The 23,598-nt window shown below is 39.9% G+C and overlaps 1 protein-coding gene across 4 annotated transcripts in view; it reads left to right on the top strand.

The window, feature by feature from the left end:
* The window catches only part of znf462 (zinc finger protein 462), a 49,227-nt gene extending 29,972 nt beyond the window's left edge, over positions 1-19,255 (top strand). For 2 of the 4 annotated variants that reach the window (XM_072371390.1, XM_072371391.1), the window contains exons 4-13: positions 369-503; positions 4,419-4,831; positions 5,935-6,053; positions 6,875-7,072; positions 10,619-10,874; positions 10,999-11,138; positions 12,663-12,886; positions 13,862-14,231; positions 14,891-15,026; positions 15,469-19,255. In XM_072371390.1, the coding sequence (XP_072227491.1) occupies positions 369-503; positions 4,419-4,831; positions 5,935-6,053; positions 6,875-7,072; positions 10,619-10,874; positions 10,999-11,138; positions 12,663-12,886; positions 13,862-14,231; positions 14,891-15,026; positions 15,469-15,685 (2,208 nt within the window). In that variant the 3' untranslated portion in view covers positions 15,686-19,255. The other 2 variants (XM_072371392.1, XM_072371393.1) reach the window with 2 other exon arrangements.
* Positions 19,256-23,598: the final 4,343 nt, after the last annotated feature.

Here is a 23,598-nt window from a genome sequence, read left to right on the forward strand (position 1 = left end):
ACTATTACGTAGCTCAATTTGCCCGTTTACTGTCAGTATTTAAGTAATAGTACTTTATAACGAGGTATTATAATTGGGTTCATCATGAGTTCATTAGAAATATAATTTATCAAACGTGATGTAATTTAGCGAATGGTTACATTTTTTAACTTCATGGTAAAAAGGTCATTCAAGAAAAGATAATAGTGTCTTCTGGCTATGGCAAATACATCCGCTGATTTACAAAATTCATTGGCATTAATTAAACTTTGCAAGTACATTACTTTTTTAATGTCCATTAAGGATCTCACATCAGAAAGGTTTTTAAGAATAGAAAGAAAAAGCAGTGAATGAAACTGACTGTGTCTGTTTGCTTTTTTTGTGATCAGGAAAACCCCGGTAATAAAACCCCCATAGGATTCAGATGCAACTTCTGCGTAGAGATACATCCAACCCTCCGAGCCATCTGCAACCACCTTCGAAAGCACGTCCAATATGGAGAAGTCAAAGAAGGTCATGTCAAGGTAGCGTGAACACAAAACTAAATTTACACAAATCAAGAAATGCTTCAAATTTCTCTTTAATTGAGTCACCTTGAGATCATGAGGTGATTATCTCAGCATCTTGGGATAGGGAGACTCATTTCTCTTGGTTACAAATTAATTATTTCGTGATCATGAGAAAACAAAAGGGTTTCCATTTATGGTTATCAGACATCAGGAGAGCCACAGAGTGCATACAGATCATCCTGACAACTGTTGCAACCGATTAAAACTGAAAATGTCAAATGGCATACAGGGATGGCCTGACGTCTTTAGCGGTTGCAACTGACATCAGGTTTTATTCGAGCTGCTCTTTGCTGAAGCAGAGGCCACTGTAAGGAGAAACTGTCTGCTGTAAGATCGACAGCAGAACTCTGCAGTCTCGAAAAATGATCTAGAAAGCTTAGATCAAATGTGATTAAATTAACCAAAAGTACATTTATGTCATGTCAAGGTATCAAAGGATTCATTTCTTAATATGATGGGATACACTGACTTGTTATCACGTGCAAACGATCTTTGCTATCTTCAGATAAAAAATTTTTTTTAAAAAACAACCGATGGTCTTGAGATAACAGAATTAAAGTAGTTAATTGCAAGCAAATTACTTCGGTATAAATGAAGTACTCTTTATTAAAGGGCATCACAGTGATGCAGTGGTTAGCACTGTCACTTTCTTAACTGTATTAAAGGGTGAGCATGATATTTAGAAAAAAAACACATTTATTTTTTCCGTTTTCCTTAGCATATCCTAATATAACACAATTGGCAGATGTTGGTTAGCTTAGTTTTAAAAGAGCATGAAAAGTGTAAATGATAAATTGAAGCTGTTTAAAGGGGTGCTGGTGAGTTTCTATAATAGCTAGCATAAGCTATTAATACTCAGCCTGATGCTTGAAACGGTAATGACAATCATTTATGAGATCAGGCAAGCAGTCAATATAGTAATAGGATTGGCTGGTGCCTGAGCTTAGAAATTTTAACTACTCTCAGCTTTCTATCTTAAACTATGCAAGCAAAAGAAAAGAAAAGCACCAGTTTAATTTAGCAATGCAAGATGTCGAGTGAATGACCAGGGGCAAGGGCGGTTGGAACCTGGAACATGTGTGTGAATCCTGCTTTACTCAAAAGTGACAATTTGACATTTCTCAACATGAGACTATGCTGCAGAACTTATTCACTTACTTTTTGAGTGGAGTGACAGGTTTTTCCAACACTGAGACATAACAAAATGTTGTCTAATCCATTTTGAGCTAAAGAAAGGCAGTAAATCTCCATTTAAGAGATGAAGGCCGCAACACTTTGTTTGGATGTAGACTTACTCAGTGCAACATGGAGAAATGTTGTCTAAGGGTTATAGTGGTTTGTAAGAGTTCAAACGAGACGGGAGCATGACCAGAGCCATATGAGGAAGTGATGCAAGGCCACCTTCACATTTGTGCTCCACCTCATGGTTGATTCCAGTTGTTTTATTTTGAAAAATGGACCATGGTGTGCTACTGAAAAATGTCTACCACTTGACAAGCATACATATATATTGTGTGTCTCAGATGTCATCTGAAATGTGCAATTCTATTTCCTGTATGTATGTTTAAAAGTCTATGATAAAATTCTCACACCGTATCAACAAAATGAGACTTCAAGCAAAGGCATGGTTTGCATCTTTTTTTTTCTTGCGAAAGGAGGACGAACATAAAGTCTAATGCAGCAGTAGAAGAAAGTAGCACTTTTTCTGTCTCTGTTGCGTCTGCATTATTTTCTGACTCTCATCCCGCCAGCACTGCAGTGATCTGTTTTAATGGACTTTGTTTTTGTTTCCCATTTTGTTTATTACTGACAGAGGCGTCTGAGTGGACAGTCTGTCAGCGTCCCCCATAGAAAGCAAGCAATGCCGTCCCTTTGCTTTTGAGTGGAGCTTGGCCTGGTGAGCCATAACTTTTAGGGCAGCAGCGGGTAACCATTCGAATATTTGTATTCCACTGAGGCTGCCAGTGAGGCGAAAAGGCCTAAGGATCCAACGCCTCACCCAAATGGAGGCCAGGTTCTTCCATCAAACACTCAGACTGACTTTATGTATCTGAGAGAAGTTAAGAGTGAAAAAGTGAAAGTGTTGCAGTCTCACTTTTGTCTCTGGTGGCTGAGGTCCATCTACAGAATTTTATGAAATGAGTATGTTTCTGTTTGACTTTTAGATCTATTCTTTCTAACAGCTCTTACTCTGCAAGAGTTATGTTTTACCTGTCAACATTTATGGTCAACAACAATGACTATAAACACATGCAGCATCTCCACCAGATGGAATAAATCCTTTTGCACATGGCGTGAAGTAAAACCAAATGTTGTTTATGGTATCTCAAGTGCAGTTTTATTTCAGGAACTGCATTGGCTTCTCACAGAGGTGGATGGAGAGCAGGCTGACAGAGAATTTAGGGACTGGATGGCAAGGTTGGGCCTGTGGATGCCACATCTTATTTATGGCTGCATGAAGTGCAGGGTCAGGTCCTTCCACAGAAAGAATGAGTTTCCTCGAGGCAATAAAAAGTCATGGTGATTGTCTGTGTGCCCGTGATGGCTGCAGTGACCAGCCTGCACTCCTGCACTCTAGCAGATGAGAAAGGTAGAAAGAGATGGAGAGGTTTTGTTCGGCAGCTGAATTGTGTAATTGTCTATGTGTGCATGTTTTTTCACCAAACACAGTTAATCGCTGAGAAGAAATGCTCATGGTGACTATTTTGACAATATAATGAAGAACTTAACAAAACCAAAATCAGCTGGATTGATTAGTTTCTCACATTTCCTTTGCTTGGCGCAGTCACTTCAATATCAACTGAAAAACTGTTGGTGTTTAATGGTTAAGACAAAGACATCAGACTCAGATGATTTCAGGTGACGTTTAAAGTTTACCTTGTTTTCACAAGCTGAAGCTCTGCAGAGGAACTGAGACTCCGATGCACTGAGGAAGGGACACCTGCAGCTAAAACGCAACTGTTAAATACTGAAATGAACCAGAGGTGTTAGACAGATGTTTAACTGTTGCTTATGTCCTATTAACATGATGTGTCCACACTGATAAAAGATAGTAAAATGTCACTGAAAACAGAATATCGTTTTTTTTCTGATCATTTAAGCTCTGTCTTTGATTTGGAACAGGACAACATGTTTGTGAAACGTAGACACAAGAATCATGTGTAAAACAGACCCAGAAAGTCTGCCGTTCGCCCTGTGCTCACTCAAGCTCACTTTATAAGCAGGAAGAAAAAAAATAAGACTTTCTTGTGTTAACCAAATAAGAATAATGGTTATTACGTCCCCCTGTCTTGAGAAGCAAGAGGAGGAGAAAACTTATCTCCACATAAATCTTCCACATCTTTGAAGGAGCCAATAATGAAGAATGATGCGTACGGGTTTAGGAGCAGCATCTGCTGCCATCCAGGTGATGTCTCTCCAGGGAAACAACATTCTGTACATATTCCAGCAGCATGACTCAATAGCAAAGGAGTCCAGGTACTAAACTGGGCTGCTGCACTCCAGGCCTCACACACTGAAAGCAGTTGTTGCATTCAGGAACAAAAATATGAATTCAAATGGTTCATACGTTGCTGTATCTGGTCTTCCCACCTGAGGGATGTGGTTAGCGGGCATATATTTTTCAAAAGAAAAACATTTGATATGTTGACTTCGTCGTTTTTCTGATTAATGCTGTGGTTCGATTATTTGGAAATGTACATTTTTATGTACGTTTCGTCATGTGTAAAAATAATTTTTGGAAACAGAGTTGTAAATGGACTGCTGTGGTCTCTTTACTTCAAAGCTCTGCGTGCTCACAGCAAAAGGCTTTAACAGACAATATCAAGCATTGAAAGGGTTATTAACATGAGACTTCTCTTTGATTCACAGCAGGAAGTCAGCGAGGTCCCCTTGACCCTGCCTTCAAAGACCATAACCAATGGCGACCTGGAGGGGGATGAAGCTGATGCCCTCGAGAGACCTGCAGCATCGACTATGGATTCACCATTTTCCACAGCTTCGGGTGGCGTTGATGTTGCCATGGAGACACTTGATCCGGACACAGAGGCCATTGAGGGAAGAGCAGCAGCCCTTGTGGCTGCAGCCAGGGCTGTGGTGTCGGAGAGCCAGCTGAAGCAGCGCTTAGAAGCAGGGGGTCACCCATGTGCCCAGTGTGACAGAGTCTTCATGTCCATGCAGGGGCTGAGGTCCCATGAGAGGAGCCACTCTGCCATGGCTCTGTTCAGCAGAGAGGACAAATACAGCTGCCAGTACTGTCAGTTTGTCTCACCCTTCAGACACAAGTAAGTAGGAAGAAGCACAATCATTAAACATCAGTATGTTCTGACTGCCCACGTGTTATATATGTACAAAGCAATCCACATAGTGTGTTTGGTTAAAATTAAATGCAGGGATTTAAGTCTAAAAGCATTAAGACATGCCTGAGTGAGATCTATGATGGATACTAATAACTGAACTAATAATAATCTGATTTAAACAAACAGAGTTTTAGGTTTGTTGTACCCCATGTGTTCAAGTGCAATTGTTTTTCACAAACACTGGCGACATGACGACACACAGCAGTTTGGTTTGCATTAGCAGTAACTTGGCATTCGACAGTGGGTCTCATATTGATGAAATTAAATTACAATTAAAAACAGATGAACAGCATGAGCCATTCCAGTACGTTCAATATAAAGCCCTGTTAGCACCACATGTTCAACTTTTACCCTAATGTACCTTGTCATTCTTGCATGAGCTGCTCTTCAGATCATGTGGATGTTGAACTCATTTTGTACCGAGCGAGGTTTTACACCTCATTCTGTTTACCCCATCACAATCCCCCTGAATCTCCAATCTTCTCCAAGATATCCTTGCCTGCCAGGAGAGAAAGACAAACATTAGAGTGAGACAGACATTTTGGATGTGTGATTTGTTTTATCCATCACAGAGACACAGAGTGAGAGGGAAAGAGAGAATCCTCATCTCCTCTGAGCTCCCAGGTGTAATCCCTCTGTACTGTATGTGCCCTGACCCAGAAAGAAGCTGCATTCCCATGCCACCTAGGAAGCTGGCATTAAAAACATAGCTACTGTCCCCACAGGCACAAACACACTCATTCCCTGCTGGGGATTGTGGGTAGATGAGTTCACCCCACGGCTCCTTGCTCTGTAGTCATTGGAAATGTGTGGCTGTTGTTAGCGAGGTAAACAGAATTGAGCGCTTCAGAAGCCACTGAAAAAACCTTGCTGCTGAAACCATCAAAATGTGTTTCCTCAATTCTATTTTTGTAATGTTCTCTCTTTATCTGTTTGATATTGTCCTCATTTGATCCATTTTTGTCTGTTTTTATCCTCTTATGTCATATTCTCTCTTTCTTTTTTTTTAATGTTTTCTGTCACCGCAGCCTAGACAGACATGTGCAGTCTCACCACGGGCACCACAAGCCCTTCAAGTGCAAGTTCTGTCCCTTTAAATCTGCCTACCTGAGTCGCTTGAAAAGCCACCTGCATAAGGCTCATACAGGTAAAAACGGACAAACTCAGACTTACATTAAGTCACACCTTACAGCTGTATCCATGACTAACAAGGTATCCTCAGACTCTAATGACAACCCCCTATTTACCATATCTTTACATAAAGATGCAGTACTTGATTCTAGCTTATCCAGTGCAGAAAACCACCACCTGGGCATCGATGTACATGCAAATTAAACTAACTTAAAACTGTCAAACCAACTAGGCACTTTTAGCAGCGGCTGCAAGCCTTAAGTTATTTAGGAATTTGAGAAGTGGAACTTCTGTTCTTACTTTGTATTTTTCAAACTGAACCACTACTTGTGGATGTAGTGGCTCCACTCCTCGGGATGCTGCTTGCTTTAAGAGGTTAAACAAACACACTCAGCAGAAACAGGAAGCAAGGCGCTATAAATCTCTCATGGTTACACTGAAAACATGAGAAAAACACACAGAAGCAAAATATGTGTTGATAAAGTGTAGTCAGATGCTGAAGGAGTGTAAATCAAAGAGGAAATACGTATTTGATTTAGACTTGTTAAACATCAGCTTGCAGTATTTGTTGCATTTATATAAGATAGAATTTAACTCTTTTGACACACACATTTCCTGTGCTTGTGAGTTAGTATGTGGGCCTTAAAATATATATTTTTTCATTTCAAAGAGGACCAATAATGACTACATGGTGGCATACGTTTACAGATTTGCTCAGAGAGCTGTGTTTGCAGTGGAAGATTCAGTCTGTTCATTCAAAACCATTTTTTTTTCTGGAGTGTAACCATTTATTGAGCTCTGCAAGTCAAATGACTCATGTTTGTCATCTTCCTTCAGGTGAGCAGTACACATACAAGTGCTTGTCATGTCCCTTCTCAACAATGACCATCAGCCAGTTGAAGGAGCATTCTCTGAGGGACCATGGTGAAGCTCTGACTCTCCCCAAACTCCGAGCTGCTACCCAGGCTGCACATGCTGCCCTCAAGCCCTCCCGTCTGGCCACTAACGCAGAACAGGCTTCCTTAGCCCAAGATGGTATGAGATCATCTGCAGTGTCTCTTTGAATATATGATTAGAACATGTGATAAGTTTGACAAGCATGATTTAAAAAATCCTAATGAGGTTCTCGTTTTAGATTTTGGAAGGGTTGGACAAAAAGACTCATTAGTCTCATTTATGTTCACCACGTATTTCCTTGCCATGCTAGTTTGTACTTTCACACTACATTTATGAGGGCAGTATTGTAATTTCTCGAATTATTTTACAGCTCTTTATGATTAACACAACGGATAATTTGATGAGCCTTTAAAGTACAAGTTTTGCTTGTTATAAGTACTATTTTTCTTCTTAAATTATGTGATTTCCAACTTTTTTGGTCTCTGACATTTTACATTTGACAATATGCCCCAATGACCCAATATGTCACCAAAGAGAAGATCAAAAACGGATTTATGGATCAAATCCTATTCACTTTTTGTCTCCTGTTATTCTTTTCACCGATCTGCATACTTATCTGATGTCTCCAAATATCAAAGTTTACATTAAGTCATTCAAGCGAGCTCCTCCTTCAGCTACAAAAGTAGCATGCTGCTAATGCTCTTATCCACCTGATGTCTCACATGATGTGTCAGTCAAACTGAATTTTTAAAAATTCAGCTACATTTTATTGCAACTCATTAAGTTGCTAAAACTTAACTTTTATTTAAGTAGCATGTTTCCTGTAGGGCTTGCACTTGTTTAGTACCATTTTTACACATTTTATCAACCATGCAAACATAAGAATAGTATCGATCTCCTCGTCTTACTCTCAGAGTGATCAGATTTGATCACTTGAGCCTTTTAAGTGTTGGTTTTGACACCTTTCTTGAGAGAATATTTTCAGTCACAGAGGCATCTCCACTGTAGGTCGCTGTGGCGTTCACTTCCTTGATGTGAGTCCATGTTTTAGGTGTATTTGTGGCTTTGCAGCAGCAGCAGCAGCTTTAGCTCGGAGACTGTTCTTGGCAGCAGCTGTCACCTTGCTGCTGGAGCTTTGGAATCTTCCCTGGAGCTGAAGCAGGGCAGCATTCCTCAATGCACCATCCACCACTGTCAGCTGTGCACTACCAAGACAAATGAAGCATTCAGAGAGAGCAGGGCTGACATATTGAATGTCTCCCTGCTGTGCCAAAATAGCTACCTTCAGCTGAACGTCTGAAATTCAGACAGAGCAGGTTTTTGTTTCTTGGTGGGGTGTTTGGAAAAGATTACCATTGGATTGCCTCTTATTAGCAGCCATGTTTACCTAAATTTCTGGAAAATGGCATTCATCATTGCACCGAGGAGACCTATGAGATTTAAACCCAAGGTCTTTAATAGTCAATCTTTTAGCAAAAAGACAAGCTCGTCTGTCACTTTTTTTGCTAAATCATCAGTTGTACATATTTCTGCACGAACATGCTAAATAAAGAACACAGAACAGGACATTTGTAGCTTTTAGGTGCAAGCATGTGTCTTAAGTCCAGCCATCCTCACAGAGCTACCTATCAAGCGATGTTATCCTCGTCTCCTTCAGCTTCTTACACAAGTATTCCACCTCTAATTCATGCAAAGCAATAAACTGTTTTAAGAAGACACATCACCACCAAACTACAGAATTTACCCTTTATCTGCTGTCGTATCTCCATACATCTACACAACGCAGAGAGGATATTAAAAGCATGAATCAACTGTGCGTTGTTTGAGTCATTTGAATGTCTCTGCCTCCTCTGCAAAAGTCAGAAATTGGATTTGAAGAATTTCAAAAAGTACAAGTTTAAAAGAATTTGCCTCTTACTTGCATGTTTCCGCCCACTCTTGAGTGCTGATTGAGGCATTTTTCACAGGGGTAGATATTCTATTAGTGTCTCTCTGGTTTATTTATTGATGTGTTGGAGGCTCAAAGTAGGACGAGAGTACAAGCTTGCTCACTGATATCATAGACCCACGAGAGAGAGAAGGAAGAAGGGAACAAGTGATGACAGACACAGTTCTGCTTCATTATATGTGAGTAGTCCATCAGAAGGTCTAGCTTAATCTGCTGATGGCCTTTTATCAAACATAACGTATTTGTATGTATATTCATGCTTTCAACCAATATGCCGCAATCTGGCACAAGTACAATAGTAAAATCCTACAGATACATGCTAAAGACAGAAGCTTTTGCTAGCAGTTATGTCAGACATCTCAGTGAAGAGATATGATCTCAGTGACGTGTAACTGTTGCTGCCACACAGCCCAGCCTGATGGTTTTAGTCTGTAGAGTTTCTAAAAAAATAAAAAAAACCTCCCGTGAGCTTGAGTTCTGCAGACATGAACGTCTAGTTGATGAAAGAGGTCAAATGAGAATGGCCTTGCTGTTTTGGGGCTGACAGAGAGGCCACAGTATCTCAGATAACAAGGTTTTGTGGTCGCCGTGGTGATTAGAAAAGCTACGTTGAATGCAAAACATGTTGACCATTGATGCAGATGGGCTTCAACATCTGACAACCATCTCAGGTTCCACTTCAGTTAGCTGATGAGGATGATGAGGATGATAATTTGCATCACAGCACACACTACACTCACAAAGGACATTTACCTCCTTCAAATCTGCATTTGCTCAGGACTTAAGCTCTTAATTCAGTGTTAGAAATGACTGATGCACAAAGGATTGTTTCAATCTAATCCTTTGTCTTTGTTTTGATGGTAACCGTTTCTAGTCACTGTTTAGGAGACGATTGGGATCAGACACAAAGTTGTTAGCCAGTCTGAACATTTTTTTGCGACAAACTGATTCATAAGGTTGTTATAATGGTTAACCTACCATTTTTGAGCAGATTTTTATTTGTTGGAATCATTTTTACTTGAAAGTAGTAGACAAACACTGCTACCATGTTACATTTCTAATTTGTCACTGACGTCACAGCTGATCTGAGTATTATTGCTAAGCTTGTGCATGCCTTTGGGGCTTTTTTAATGGTGACCTCCCCTATGTCACAACAGAAAAGTTGTTTCAAACTGGTCCCATAAATGCGGTCAGTGCACTTCAGTCACTACAGCTGGATCTGGTGATGGAACAAGAGATGGTCAGCAGGAATGTGCAGCAGACAAATCTGCAAAAAACAGACACTTTGTGGAACCCATGTCAAAGTGAATTAGGGTTCTTTTGAGAGGAACACCAAACCATCTCCTGCATTGGTCACGATTCTCCTGTCAAAGCCCTTTGTGAGCTGTTCGTATTTTTGTTTCTGAAGATCTCACCAAACATTTCACATTGACAGAAATAAGAAGGCAGGCAAATCGATTTGAAAGAAGTATATAAAGTAGGCTAAACTCCATCCTGCTGTGCAAAATTTCCTCTACTTGACTTTAATGCACTTTATTATCAGGCTGGGAGGACTCTTGTGGGATGAAAACTAGTGTGTGAATGCTATTTAGGTTACCAGAAAAAACCTTATTTTATTTACTTTTCTAAATGATATCTCTTTATATGAGTTGGAGGACCCGTTCACACGTTTCCAAACACAATGTCACATTGCAATAAGCACAAAATTTATCTCCTTCTCTCTGCCCTTCTCTCAGATCCATCATACCTTGAGCCAGCGGATGTTCGTCAGCAGCTTAGTCATTACAAGCTGGCCTCCCGCAGTCAAATGTCTTCCAGCTCAAAACCTGGCGGCTCAACAGCGTCTGACGGTCGTCCAGATGGCGTCCTCACATGTGAGTTCTGTGAGTTCAGCTCTGGATACATGCAGAGTCTGCGTCGGCACTACAGGGACCGCCACGGTGGCAAGAAGCTCTTCAAATGCAAAGACTGCTCCTTTTTCACCTGCTACAAGTAAGAAAGCACTTGATGGAAACCCTCCTGACATTCACTGCAATTTCCTGTATGACATTTATCAGAATATACATGCAGCAAAAGAAAAAGAAGTAATAATTTACTGCCTGTAAATCCATCTCAGGAATACCTTCAATATGCATGTGGAGGCCGGTCACAACAACAATGCACCCGAGGAGCTTCCTAAAGACCTGCGCTGCCCTCTCTGCCTCTACCACACCAAACACAAGAGCAACATGATTGACCACATTGTTCTGCACCGAGGTACTCTTCCTGAAAAATGGAACCAAACACACAGTAAATTTAGCTTTTGAAGGAGCAGTTTAGTAGATATAGCATGTCGTGTCTAAATCGGGTCAGCCTATGCCGACTCACCGAACGCTTTTCTTAGCTATGTGTGTGTTTTCTTAGCTATTCATTTTTCAAGTGTGAAGACAATTCCTTCTAAGCCTCTCCGATTACTTCGTTTTTTTACCAGACTGGCTTGACATTTGTGTCGAACATCCACAACAAAACTCCTTGTTGGTAATTGAATGACTGTTTTGCAGTCATTAAATCAAAGGCAGAAATCATTCACTTATTGTTTGTTTGTCTTTCAAGTATGTACTCTTTTGTGTTTCTTGTTCAGTAGGTGGATATTTGCACCATGTTGAATTCATTTGTGAAATATACAAACTTACATCAATAGTTCTGCCATATATTCTACTTTTAACGGAGCTTCTAGACTTTCGCTTTTTGTTTATTCCTATTATTTATTTTCTAAAAGGTTACAATTCCTCGTTGTATTTGTCAATGATTCGTAGCAGGTATTAGAGTTGGCGCGCTATCGTAACTAATATTGTGCCTCCTCATGAATATAATGCTGTGGACATCTGTAACAAAAACACACATCAACAGCTTTACTTCATATAAAGACTGAAAACATGGGAAACTGCGACTTCTGCACTTCTTCTTGGCCTCAAGTTACACTGGTTGCTTGGCAGTCATTGCGCTCGGCCTGCCTTTATTCACAGTAATGCGACACAGTGCAGCTATTTTTTTTTTATTTAGACTAGACAACAAATGGCGTCAGCTCTGTGGCCATTTTGGCAACAGTTGATTCTTCTGTTGATCTTCATAGACAAACATGAGTTCACATCGAACTCAGCAAGCAATGATGAAGCATTTCTTTCCTGAAAAAATTGAACAAAATGCAAAAAGATTGATGAGGACTTAAAAAAACATCTGTAAATAAAACTCCAGGGGATAATAATAACAACTCCCGATAAACAATAGATTAAACAACACAAGAACAAAAAAGAGAAAAAAACATTTATTGATTGTTATCAAAATGGTGAAAGTAATCCAACCATTTAATCATCAAATATTGAAAGATATGATCCCAATTTTCTGCTGAATGCACTGATATTCAAATTCCGTTCCATTGTAAGAAACACAAACAGTAACTCAGGCAATATGTGGTATTTTCTGTTTGTTTAGGTCTGTGATTTTCATAACGTATATGAGAACGCTCTATAGGTCTAAAACTCAGAGATAACAATCAAAAGCATGCGAAGATGAATGGAACCATTTTTATCAGTGGATACAACTTTGATGGGTTGCTTATCAAGAGAAAATAGTTTTTATAGAAAGTGTGTAAATGACCATTAAACGCTAAGTGGAATTGCTCTTTATTTTGTGTGTGATTTGTGCGTATGCACCATACACTTGTGCATCTCCCCCCTCTACACTGCTTCCTGTTTTCTCCTCTCTAATAATCCACTTCACTTTCTCCGCTTTCTCCATCAGAGGAGCGTGTGGCTCCACTTGAGGTCAGCCGCTCCAAGCTGTCGCGCCACCTTCAGGGCCTGGTGTTCCGATGCTACAAATGCACCTTCACGTGCTCCAGTGACCAGGCCCTGCAGCTGCATCTGCAGAAGCACGATGAGATCAAGCCCTACCAGTGCCAGCTCTGCTACTACGACAGCAGTCGACGGAGCCAGCTGGAGGAGCATCTACGCCTTGAGCACAAGGTCAGTCGCAGTCCACAAATGATGACGCTTTCTGTAGCTACATTTCAGATGAAACCGACTGAGAACCGAGTCATGCTAAATGTAGGCAACATTTGAGAGCATGTTCTAATAATCAGTCTGCTCAGCATCATTTTAAACTGATGGGGTAGTTCTAAATGACTTTTTTTTTGTTGTTTTTCTGCTAGATTGTTTAAAATCTAGCAGAAAGGAAAGTGTGAAGAGGGTCAATTTACGTAAAAACGTAGACAACACATGTGTAGTTTGACATTATGAATCTAAAGTTTAATAAATTAGAAGTGTGAAGTACTTAGGTATTAGTTTAATTACATTTTTCCTACAGATTAATATAAATAGAGATCTCTGTCATAGAAAAACATAGAAGTCTATTGTAAATATGCTATTTAAAGGAAGTGCAAGAGAACCAAGTTCCTTCTGGGCGATGCAGAGGAGTCAAAGAAGAGTCATCTTGCTTGGAGAAAATCTAGACTGCTGTTCCTCTGAGTCTGCAGGGAGTATGGGAGGAGGAAATCACTCAGAAACAGTGTGATCATTTGTGACACGATGCAGAAGAAACAAGAGGACTCTGCCTTTTATCGTCTTCCTTAAAATACTTTGTGTTTCACATGATTGTATTTTATCATCTATTTCTACAAAATCATCAACACGCTTCTAATTCAGTCACTTGATTCCTATAAATGAGACCACTGTCATGAAGATTAGATTTATTTTGGGAAAGCTAATGATTGTTCGCTAAGTCAGGCCTTTAGCTTCAAAACCCTTCCAAAAACCAGTCATTCCAACTGTTGTTTGACTTTTAAGTGACAAAAATTCCAACAAGAAACATGTGCTACCTTTACTTGGCTTTCGAGAAAAAAGGAAAACTGGCGACCTGAATTGTTTTTAGCTGATACTATTAAAGCTCCTAAAGCCATAATGATAGCATTAAACTGAACAACACTTCCTGTCTCTGATCAGGTTGTCCGTAACTTTGAGTTGATGGGTCGGGTCAACCTGGACCAGCTGGAGATGATAAAGGGACAAGGGAGCAGCACAGAAGATGAAGAGGAGAGAGAAATATTGGAGATGATAGTGGACGGAGAAGCTGCTCTGGAGGAGGAAGAAGATGTGGAGGAGATGGAGGAGATAGAGGATGACAATGAAGCAATGCAAATGATGGAGCACATGGTGGATGACCAGAGAGACATGGATGGCGAAGACCTGGAGGACAACATCAAAGAGGAGGAGGTTGAAGGGGAAGAAGAAGAAGAAGAAGAAGAGGAGCAGGAGGAAGAAGAGGAGGACGAGGAAGTCAAGGAGGTGGTGGAGGAAAAGCTTCCCATGCCGGGTAAATTCACGTCAAGTAACACTAATTTTTTACTCTTATTTACTCCATAATAGTACAGACATCTTTAAGACATCACAACTGTAATAGAAGTTAGTGTAGCTAAGAGGGAAGAGTCATTATCTGGTGGTTCTGTGGTCAGCTTCCCTGTGGCTTGTTGTGTGGGTGGTCAGCAAATGTAGGAAAGAGCTAGTTACAGTCAGCCTATTTACCATTTAATCAACCATTTAATCAAGGGGAGAAGACAAGTTTCCTGCAGGATTCAATCTGTTCTCGCAGGTGAACAAAGTCTTCATGTTAGAGCCACCCTACCTGTCCCCTAATAAGACCCTTTTTGTTGGATGGAGTAAAAGGTTAGTTGTCCTTGTGCACAAAAAAAGAGGAAAGGTACATGCTTGTAGAGATTGTGTGCATTTCCAGACAAAACAAAATCAAACTTATCATATCACACATCATACATACATGTGTTTCTGAAAGGTCAGAAAGTGTAAACTGGAGCTAAGATAAAAGATTAGAATAATGTAGATGATATACAGATCATCTACTATATATACAGTGGTCAACAGAAGATTCCATTTTTTTTTTATTCTAAGAAAGCGGGCATGAATACCTGCGAGTACTGCATTCTTACGTTGATCAGTTGTTTGAACCCCTTTTCCCAGAGGTCCTTGCATCTCCCAGCAGCAGTAGCACTGGCTCTGGGCCAAGCAGTGTAGAGAAGCGTCTTCCCTGTGAGTTCTGTGGCCGCTGCTTCACCAACAGCCTCGAATGGGAGCGACACGTCCTTCGACATGGCATGTTAGTATTTTTTTTTTTAAATTCCCTCTTGTCTTCTGTCCGGTTATGTTTGAGCTTGTATACTTTCCCTAAACAGTCAGCTCCCCGAGCCTTCACTTTCACATGCTCACCATTGAACAGATTTACTCTTCCTTTGGCAAAGACCTTTAGGTGAAAACCAGAGTTTGTGCTTTCAGACTTTAGTTTTACGACAGAGATGAATTTATACCTCTTAAGGAAAAGTTTAAGCTACTCAAACAGCATGGCTCCATAGATCTTGGGAGCTCCAGTCTTGTTTCTAGGAGATAGATGGTTCATACATATTTCTAGGTATGGCAGCTAATTAGTCCAACACTTTGGATTCTTACTCTTGTTTGAATAATTTACACAAAACCCCACGTCGTTTATCATTTGTCTTAAATTTGCTCCTTTCTTTCTACACTCATCCCTCCTTCATCTTCAGGGTGGTTAACAACAATCGGCTGGACACCAGCTCCACTTCAGCAGTAGAGGCCTCAGCTCCATCTTCCACCGGCTCTTCTGTGTTTGGAGACACAAGACTGGACCCGGCCAGCAACAGCAAAGAGGACGAAAGTCCTGCTGATCTATCACTGACAAGTCCAAGCCAGGAGGAAGACAAAGAAATGCTTGACACCAAAAAGGATCAACAGTTTGGTTGAACTTGTGGCCTCTCAGGAGACTGTGTTGAAACTTGGGAGAATCAGTGCTGAGTGGGATCGGAAATTAAATCGACAGAGAGGCTGAAACTTAGAGAAAAATGACTTTTTTTATGAGTTGGTGCATTAGTAGATTTTAGGTGTTACATATATAAGTATTAGGTTGTGCTGCATAAAACGGCTGAGCTCTTTAAATGGGCAGTCCCCTAGGACAGATCTTAATATATTGGTAACCAATAGTGAACAGAACTCTTTATTGCTGACATTCTGGTCAAATCTACAGTGAAAGATCCCACCTAGATAAAACTAAGCTATTTATAAACAATACTGTCCAAAACAATTAATGAAATTGCGCATTTTGTTATTTGAAGCACCTTTTACTGTACGCTCCACCCTGCTCATCCAAAACAGGGGTTCTGTGAATTCATTCAAAGCAAACAAACAAGGTATGAAAGCATTCATGGCACACTGAAGAGCTACCAGTTCTTATTTTTTTGGCGAAATAGAGGACTTTTTTTTTTCCATCTTGTGTTAAATGTGTGGGGAAAAAATCCTTAAGAGTCGCACCTTATCTATTTTGGTAAGTTACAAATCATTTTCTCCTCAGTTGTACAGGTTTTGACCATTTGCCCCAGTTTTTTGTAGCAAACTAAATTATACTACGTATAAGCCTTCAACCTTCGATGCCCGGCTCATTTTACCTGTGCTGTTATTGCTGTTCAGTTCACTGATGAAATCATAGAAATCCCCTTTCCCTGTAAGATGTCATGGTGTTCGTAGATCAAGTTTAAGTCAGTGAGACAACAGATGTGTTTAATGTGTCATGACTGTATCTGTATCCGTTCAGGATTAGCCTGGAACTGAACAACAGGTTTTAACAATGATGGCCGGTTGACCAAGTGACAAAGATTACACTTGTCTTTTCAATGCAAAATGTGTGGTTGGGTGTGCAGGCTCTTGCTCCGTACACATTGTTCTGAGGAGGCGGGGTGTCCTGAGCTTACAAAGGTCCAGACAGCATGAACCTCTGGGTGTGATCAGGCTCACTTGATTACACCGTGCACAGGATCGGGCCACATGATGTTCAGACCGAGGTTGACCATCTCGTCTGCGTTTTGAAACCAGTGCGTTAAGTGCCTTACAAATCAACTCAATACAGTCATTCTGTATGGCTTTAATTGCTTTAAGAAACACACAAACTCTTTTGAAGTAACTGGGATTATGCTCAAATTCTCTCTGAAAAGTTAACAAACCCATCTCAGCATCCAGTTTAACCTAGTCTACAGTGTGCTATGCTAGCATACTTGGAAGGTCTTTGTTTAATCAAGATCAGATAAGATCCAATTCAATTTGTGTTTGTTATAACAGAACAAGCTAAGTATCAGTGCAATGAAATGTAATTTAGCATCTAATGCAATGACGGGGAGGCTTAAAACATTGATTTGAAAAAAAATAATAATAATTCTCATCTCATACCTTGTCTGCCAAGCTTTCGAGATAATCTTTTATGAGATTGCTGCCTCCTCAGTGATCGATAGAAGTGAATGGAATTTTGTTGTTTATGCAGCACTGACAAAGTACATCAGTTTTGTAATGAGGGGGTTGCTGTTTGTGGAAAGAAATGCAGCTGTTGATTTTTTTTTTTAAGTGCGTTTTTACAATGTCAAGGGGACAACAAATTCAACTCCTATCATTATTGGTAAATTTGAAGCCACGCCTACAATATCGGCAGATGTCTCTGCCTTTCAGTCGTCAGCTTTGGTGATTCCAATATATCCCGTTGCATGTCATAAAGGTATGACTAATGCCATGTTTTGCTGTAGTCCATGATCTCGCTTTGATTTGAAAGGATATGCTGAAAAGACAAGTGTAAACAGGACTGTAGGATAAAGATGACCAGCTTTTAAAATGTGTCATATTCCTCATCTTCACCCAGTGAAATTTTCATTCTGTATTGACAAACCTGTCCGCATTTGTGTGCTTCTTTTTTTTTCTTTTTCTTACAAAGGTATCTTATTGTTGATGTTGACAAAAGGCAGAGATTGTATTTGTTAGAAGTTGCTGCTTGAATGCCCTTAAGCCTTACCAGAAGTGAATAGCAATTAAGTCAAAATTTGTGTCCAATTCCTGTAAAACCAATAAGCAACGTCAAACAATCGGAAATAAAATGGCTAGTAGCTCTGACATCAAAGTTGTTGAAGAACACAACTAATGCAATTGTGTTCTTGGTACCAAAATATTTACCAAGCCTGCTGTGTTTGCTGCTGTAATTGTCATTCTCAAACATTGAACTATTGACAGAAATAGGAAATCTGGGTTTGGCCGTGGAACTTCGACAGTTTTAAGGGTAAAACCCAGATGAACTACATGTTTGCAGCCATGTATAGAAAAAAAACTATTTGTTAAGTGTTTGAACTGTGGTGTTTCAGAAAGGATTATTTAACCTCGTTTTCCTTTAGGTGTGCTCATTTTTTAAAGGAAAAAATGAAATATAAAGAAATGATGATAGCTAACCTTTTGGGGGCTTTTAAATCTCCAATCCAACATTATTACGCTGTTGTACAATGTCTGGTTACAATTAAAAAAATATCCCTTTTCTGACTGTAATGGGAATGACCAAAAAAGGAATCTCGGTGTGGTTGTACAAAAAGTAAGCATCAAAAGAAATTTATGCCATTCCCTCATTACAAACCGACAGGGCTGTTTTTGTGAAGAAGCAAAAAATGGCAAAAAAAGAGACGTGCAAACAACATTTCTTTTGGGAGCGTTTAGCTGAACTGCTCACTCCTTCTCTGAGCTTTGCCACCATCTGGGTTTCTAGTCCTCCTACAAATAAGATCTAGTCCATTAATGTCCAGTCCAAAAATCTGACACTCCACTGTCTTGTGGCAGGAAGACAGTATCATTGACAAGAATGAGCATTAGCTCACTTACTCCAAGTGTACCCACTCGACAATAGGTGAAGATGTTGCAGTCCTACTCTGCTTGTCAGTCCTTAGAAATACTTTCAAACCATTTGGGTTGGTGCTGAGTTTCAAATCTGTTTTTCTGTTTCGCAGGACCAGCTTGTATCTTCTTGAAAGTAAAACAGTTTGAAAATAGTTGTTGTAGAAATAAGCTTTGTGAGGCAGCTTGTCGCCCAGCCCGGTGTAAACCAGATGATGAATCGGGACAATATGGGTAATGAAGCTGTCACCCCGACATTGTTTGTTGTTCTGTGATCATTTTAATGGAAAATGACTTTGAATCCCTCACTGTGTGCAGTCTCTAGACTGTAATATTCCCAGTTTACCCAAAGTTAAGCCCCTGCTGACAACACACTGGATACTTGTATATATGTTTAGTTTGTTTCCAATGCATTTCTCTTTTCAGACTGTTGTCTCCATAGTTTGAAATTAGAATCTCTCCTTCTTGCCTTTTATCCCATATAAATCTGATTACCTGATGGTGGGTTGTGATGTTGCCTAGAATGATTGTTTACAATTTTATTCCATTTATCTCTGGATATTCTGTAAATATTGTAATTCATTGTCTTTTTTTAACTTGATAATAAAGTTATCAGATAACAGCTAATTGTGCTCCTCTCTCAGCTACTTTAATATGTTGTTTAGGAATTGTACTTTCTCTTACTTGAATCAAACTATAGCATGTAATAATTTTTTTGTTTATCATTTATAGGCATTTTAGGCTGGGGCCTGTTATATTACACCATTAACAGAACACATCAGATGGTGAGCGGTAGGTTACTGGTACAGGCCAAAGTGACCTAACCTTCCAGTACATACAAAACTACAAAAATGCTTTCTAGCAACGCACAACATAACTCGATATGCTGTAAAAATGCCTCATTATGAGACCTCGTTGAATTAGATTGTCACACAAGACGAAAATAACCCCAATAACAACACAGAATATGAACAAAATGCAAAAAGCTTGATGAGGACTTAAAAAACTATCTGTAAATAAAACTCCTGGGGATAATAATAATAACTCCCAATAAACAATAGATTAAACAACACAAGAACAAAAAAGAGAAAAAAACATTTTGGATACTTTATAAACGGTAATTATATGTTAGTTTGAGTTCTAATACAATTGAATCTGAAAAATTTATAAATTCTTCTCACGAAGCAGCGCAGATTTACCCCTTCGATAGACATTTATCAAATTCAATTCAATCCATTAATACTTTATTAAATCCCAAAGGTAAATTATATTCCTACAGTATGAATCATTTGGATCAGTCTGTTATTGTCACAGATAGATAAGAAAATAGAACAAAAATCATAAACATGGCTTTAGGAAAGCTGAAATGTTCAGAGATCACCATGAACGAACTGGGGTGTTGTTTTTGTAGCTTAGCTACAACTTGGCTGATGATTTTCTTTCATACATACTTTTCCCAACCGCTTGTGACCTTCAGATCATTTGAATCCACACTGGTCTTCTCTCATTTCAGATGATATTTAGAGATGAGTGTACATCACAAGGTTCACATTGACACATAACAGACTAAAGACCCAACAGGTTCACACATTCCTCTGGTTCTGGCAGACATAGACTTAAACACACACAAACATTCACATAGACATATATTTCACATAGTAGGGACTTCTGTGTAGACCAACATAGCTCCCCATTTCTAACAAAGACATGGGTCACATACATTTACTTTTATCATGTTGTGTGAGCAGACAGAAGAAGTAACACACACACACTAAATACAGATCGTCTTGACATTGTGAGGTTCAGTATCTTAGGGGGCTTTTAGCAAATCAACACATGAGCCCCACTGTAACACAGACATTTACTATGTGTAGATTGGGACATAATCTCTATCAAATGGATTGAATTCTAAATTAATGTATCTACCGCTTAAAAGGCATCTAGTCATAAGCTATACAATGCACTATATTTCACTAGCTGGTCAATACACTGTCAGACGACGACAAGAAAATGAAAGGTCATGTTTTTATTATAGAGGTACTACGTCAATTACAGGAAGTTTCTTTCAAATGTTGAAAAGAAACAAAAAAAACCTTATTGTTGGTTAAAATTATACACCGTGGCTTCCATTATTACTGCCATGAATGATGATTCACCTTCTAATTTCACCAACTGCCCTACAGTTTGGGTCGTTCAGCTGACCGAGAGTTCAACATGTTCAGCTTTTATGGATAAAACTTGCTTCAACTTACGTTTAAAGATTGTATTTTGGTGATTAATCTTTGATTTGACCTTCTTCGAGCAGTTCAGGCACCTTCCACTTTCTCCCATGCACCTTTGTTTTAAGTTCCACGTAGGCCAACGGTAAAAACCTTTCAATCTTTGAGAATTGAATCAATTAGCCTTTGACCTTCTTCAAGCATTACTTTCAGGTTTGTCTTTGAATGTCCCGTCAGCTTCCAATTTTGCTTGTAAAAAATCATTTTGAGCTTTGGCTTATGCCAACAATACACTTTCAGCCCTTTAGAAAAACTCTTTAAGAGTTTAATAGTTTAAGTCAGAAATGAATTAAACTATGAACATCACAAAGGAGTGGAAGGACGGTTAGCCTGGACAGGTAGCCAGTCCATCATATATTGAGCAGAAACAAACAAAACCAACAACAACTCACCACTATGTTCAATTTAGAATTATCAATCAGCCTAAGATACATGTTATACATGCATACAATGCTAACCACCAACCATCATGCAGCCCTGGTATTTGCCAACAATAGTGAAAATATCGGGCGACAGATTGAGGAGTTGACATGTTAAAGGTCTTATCCAGCCTTTAAAGGTTATTTTAATTATATACCAAGTAAAATATCGTCATGGATATCCATTTATATCAGATCATTTCACCATGGAGTGCATGGAACAACACAGCACCTTGTACACAGGAAATAGCTCTGGGTTAAGAAGGCATCTCAGAGGCCTTCACTCTGCGTTTCTCCCTTCCCCCTCTTGTTTTTTTCTCTGCACTTCCCTTCACACGTTACATGAACTCTGCTGACCAAGACCTCCAATGTCAGCATAAGTTTGTGCATGTCTTTGAGTGTCTATTTAATGTACAGGCGTGAAATGTTGAAGCTCTTGCACTTTATATACCACAAGTCAATGGAACCAGCAGCTTCATTTAGCTGTGCTTTCATGTTTTTAGTCCACTACAGTGATACTGTTGCTAAAAGCCAAAACATCACACGTCCTTTGCGTTTCCTCTCCTGCCTATTTTAGAGTGGGCTGAGTTTTTATTTCACATGTCTAACATCATCTCTTAAAAATATCTCCAAGTCACCAGGGATCAGACCGTAATCTCTGTGGCTCACCACTTCAGAGGGGGCCGATGGCAGACTGACGACCCCTGGAGACAGGAGCAAGAGGCACAGCCACGGTGGGGAGAGGGAAAAGGAGGACAATGCCACTGCTGCTGCTGCTGTTGCTGAGTGGAGTAACATAAGGAATGCCTGATGAGTGCTCAGGCCATGGCCTGGGAGAGTAGTGCTTCCTCAGTGACAACTGGAAGGAGTTGAGAAACAAAGGAGGAAATCAGGATTCAGGAGGTGTAGGAACAGACTGGCAGGGACAGAAAGAGAAGAGGGAGATACGAATGGGAACATTCATACATGAAGTCACCAAAAGTATGAGAGAGTGGGATGAGAATAAGAGAGAAGAGGCTTGGGAAAGCTTCTAACACATCACCTTCCACACTTATCAGTCATCTTAGAGTCAGAACTGAACACCACAGCTGTACTGAGTACAGAAGAAAATGTAAGCCACATTATTAAAAACCACTGGCCTATCACGTTGTAGGTTACTCTTGTGTCACCAAAAAAGCCCTGACATAAGACATTAGAAGATTTCTTCTGTTGTCAGGCACCGAGGCAGTAGATCCTTTAAGTCCTGCAAGTTGTGAGGTGGGCCTCCTTGTATCAGACTTGTATTTCCTTACATGCCACAGATGCTCAGTCAGATCATGAACTGGGGAATATTGGGACAAATTCAGCACTCTAAACTGCACAGTAGAACAGCTCCACAACTAACTCCTGAGTTTTATGCAGCGTGGCAGGGTGCTTTGTTCTCCGAAAAGGACACCTCTGCCATCAAGGAATAATGATGCCGGAAAGTGGTGCTCACGGCCTATAACAATTCTGAGGTAGGTGCTGCTTGCCAAATAAAATCCACATGAATGCCAGGAACCAAAGTTTTCGCAGAAATTTGATCAGATACACTTGCCACATGCTTGCTATCTTTTTCGCGGCTCACACGCAGAAACACACAGTGCAAAAGAAAACAGATTCATCAGATCAGGTCCACTTCTTCTGTCGATCCATTGTGCGTTATGGCCCCACTGTGACTTATCCAACACAACACGGAAGAACAGCTGATAAGACAGAAATTGAAACCACAGCCTCTGTTTGACTGCAAAAGACCTTTAAGCAAACCATTCTACTGTGAATTGGCATTTACACAACTATGAACTTCATGGAAGAGTCAGAAGGAAATTTTGGTGATTAAGATAAACAGAACTTTGGCACCAAATATATGCATTCATTCTACACACCCACTTTATCCTGTTTAGGGCTGTAGAGAGGCTGGAGCCTATCCCAGCTATTATCTGACAGGAGGCCAGGTTACTCCAATGGTTATGTCTGGAAATAGCAGAACTTTGAGAAAAGAACATCTGTCCGGCTGAGGGAAAAATAAGCATGGCTCAATCAGTCTTTGGGTTTGTGTTGCAGCAGGTAACATGAGGAACATTTCACAGGTCTGACAGCACCTTCAACAACAAAAAAAAACATTAACAATCTGTCATACCTGCCAAAGGGGACTGTTAGTACTGACCATGCCGGGTGTTCAAACTTTACTTTGGGCCCCATCCCAAATAAATGTAAAAGTAAGGTTTCTTAAAAGGTATCAGTCTTTAACATT

Source organism: Leuresthes tenuis, unplaced genomic scaffold, assembly GCF_036924035.1.
Source record: "Leuresthes tenuis unplaced genomic scaffold, fLeuTen1.0.hap1 SCAF_19, whole genome shotgun sequence".
NCBI lineage: Eukaryota > Metazoa > Chordata > Actinopteri > Atheriniformes > Atherinopsidae > Leuresthes > Leuresthes tenuis.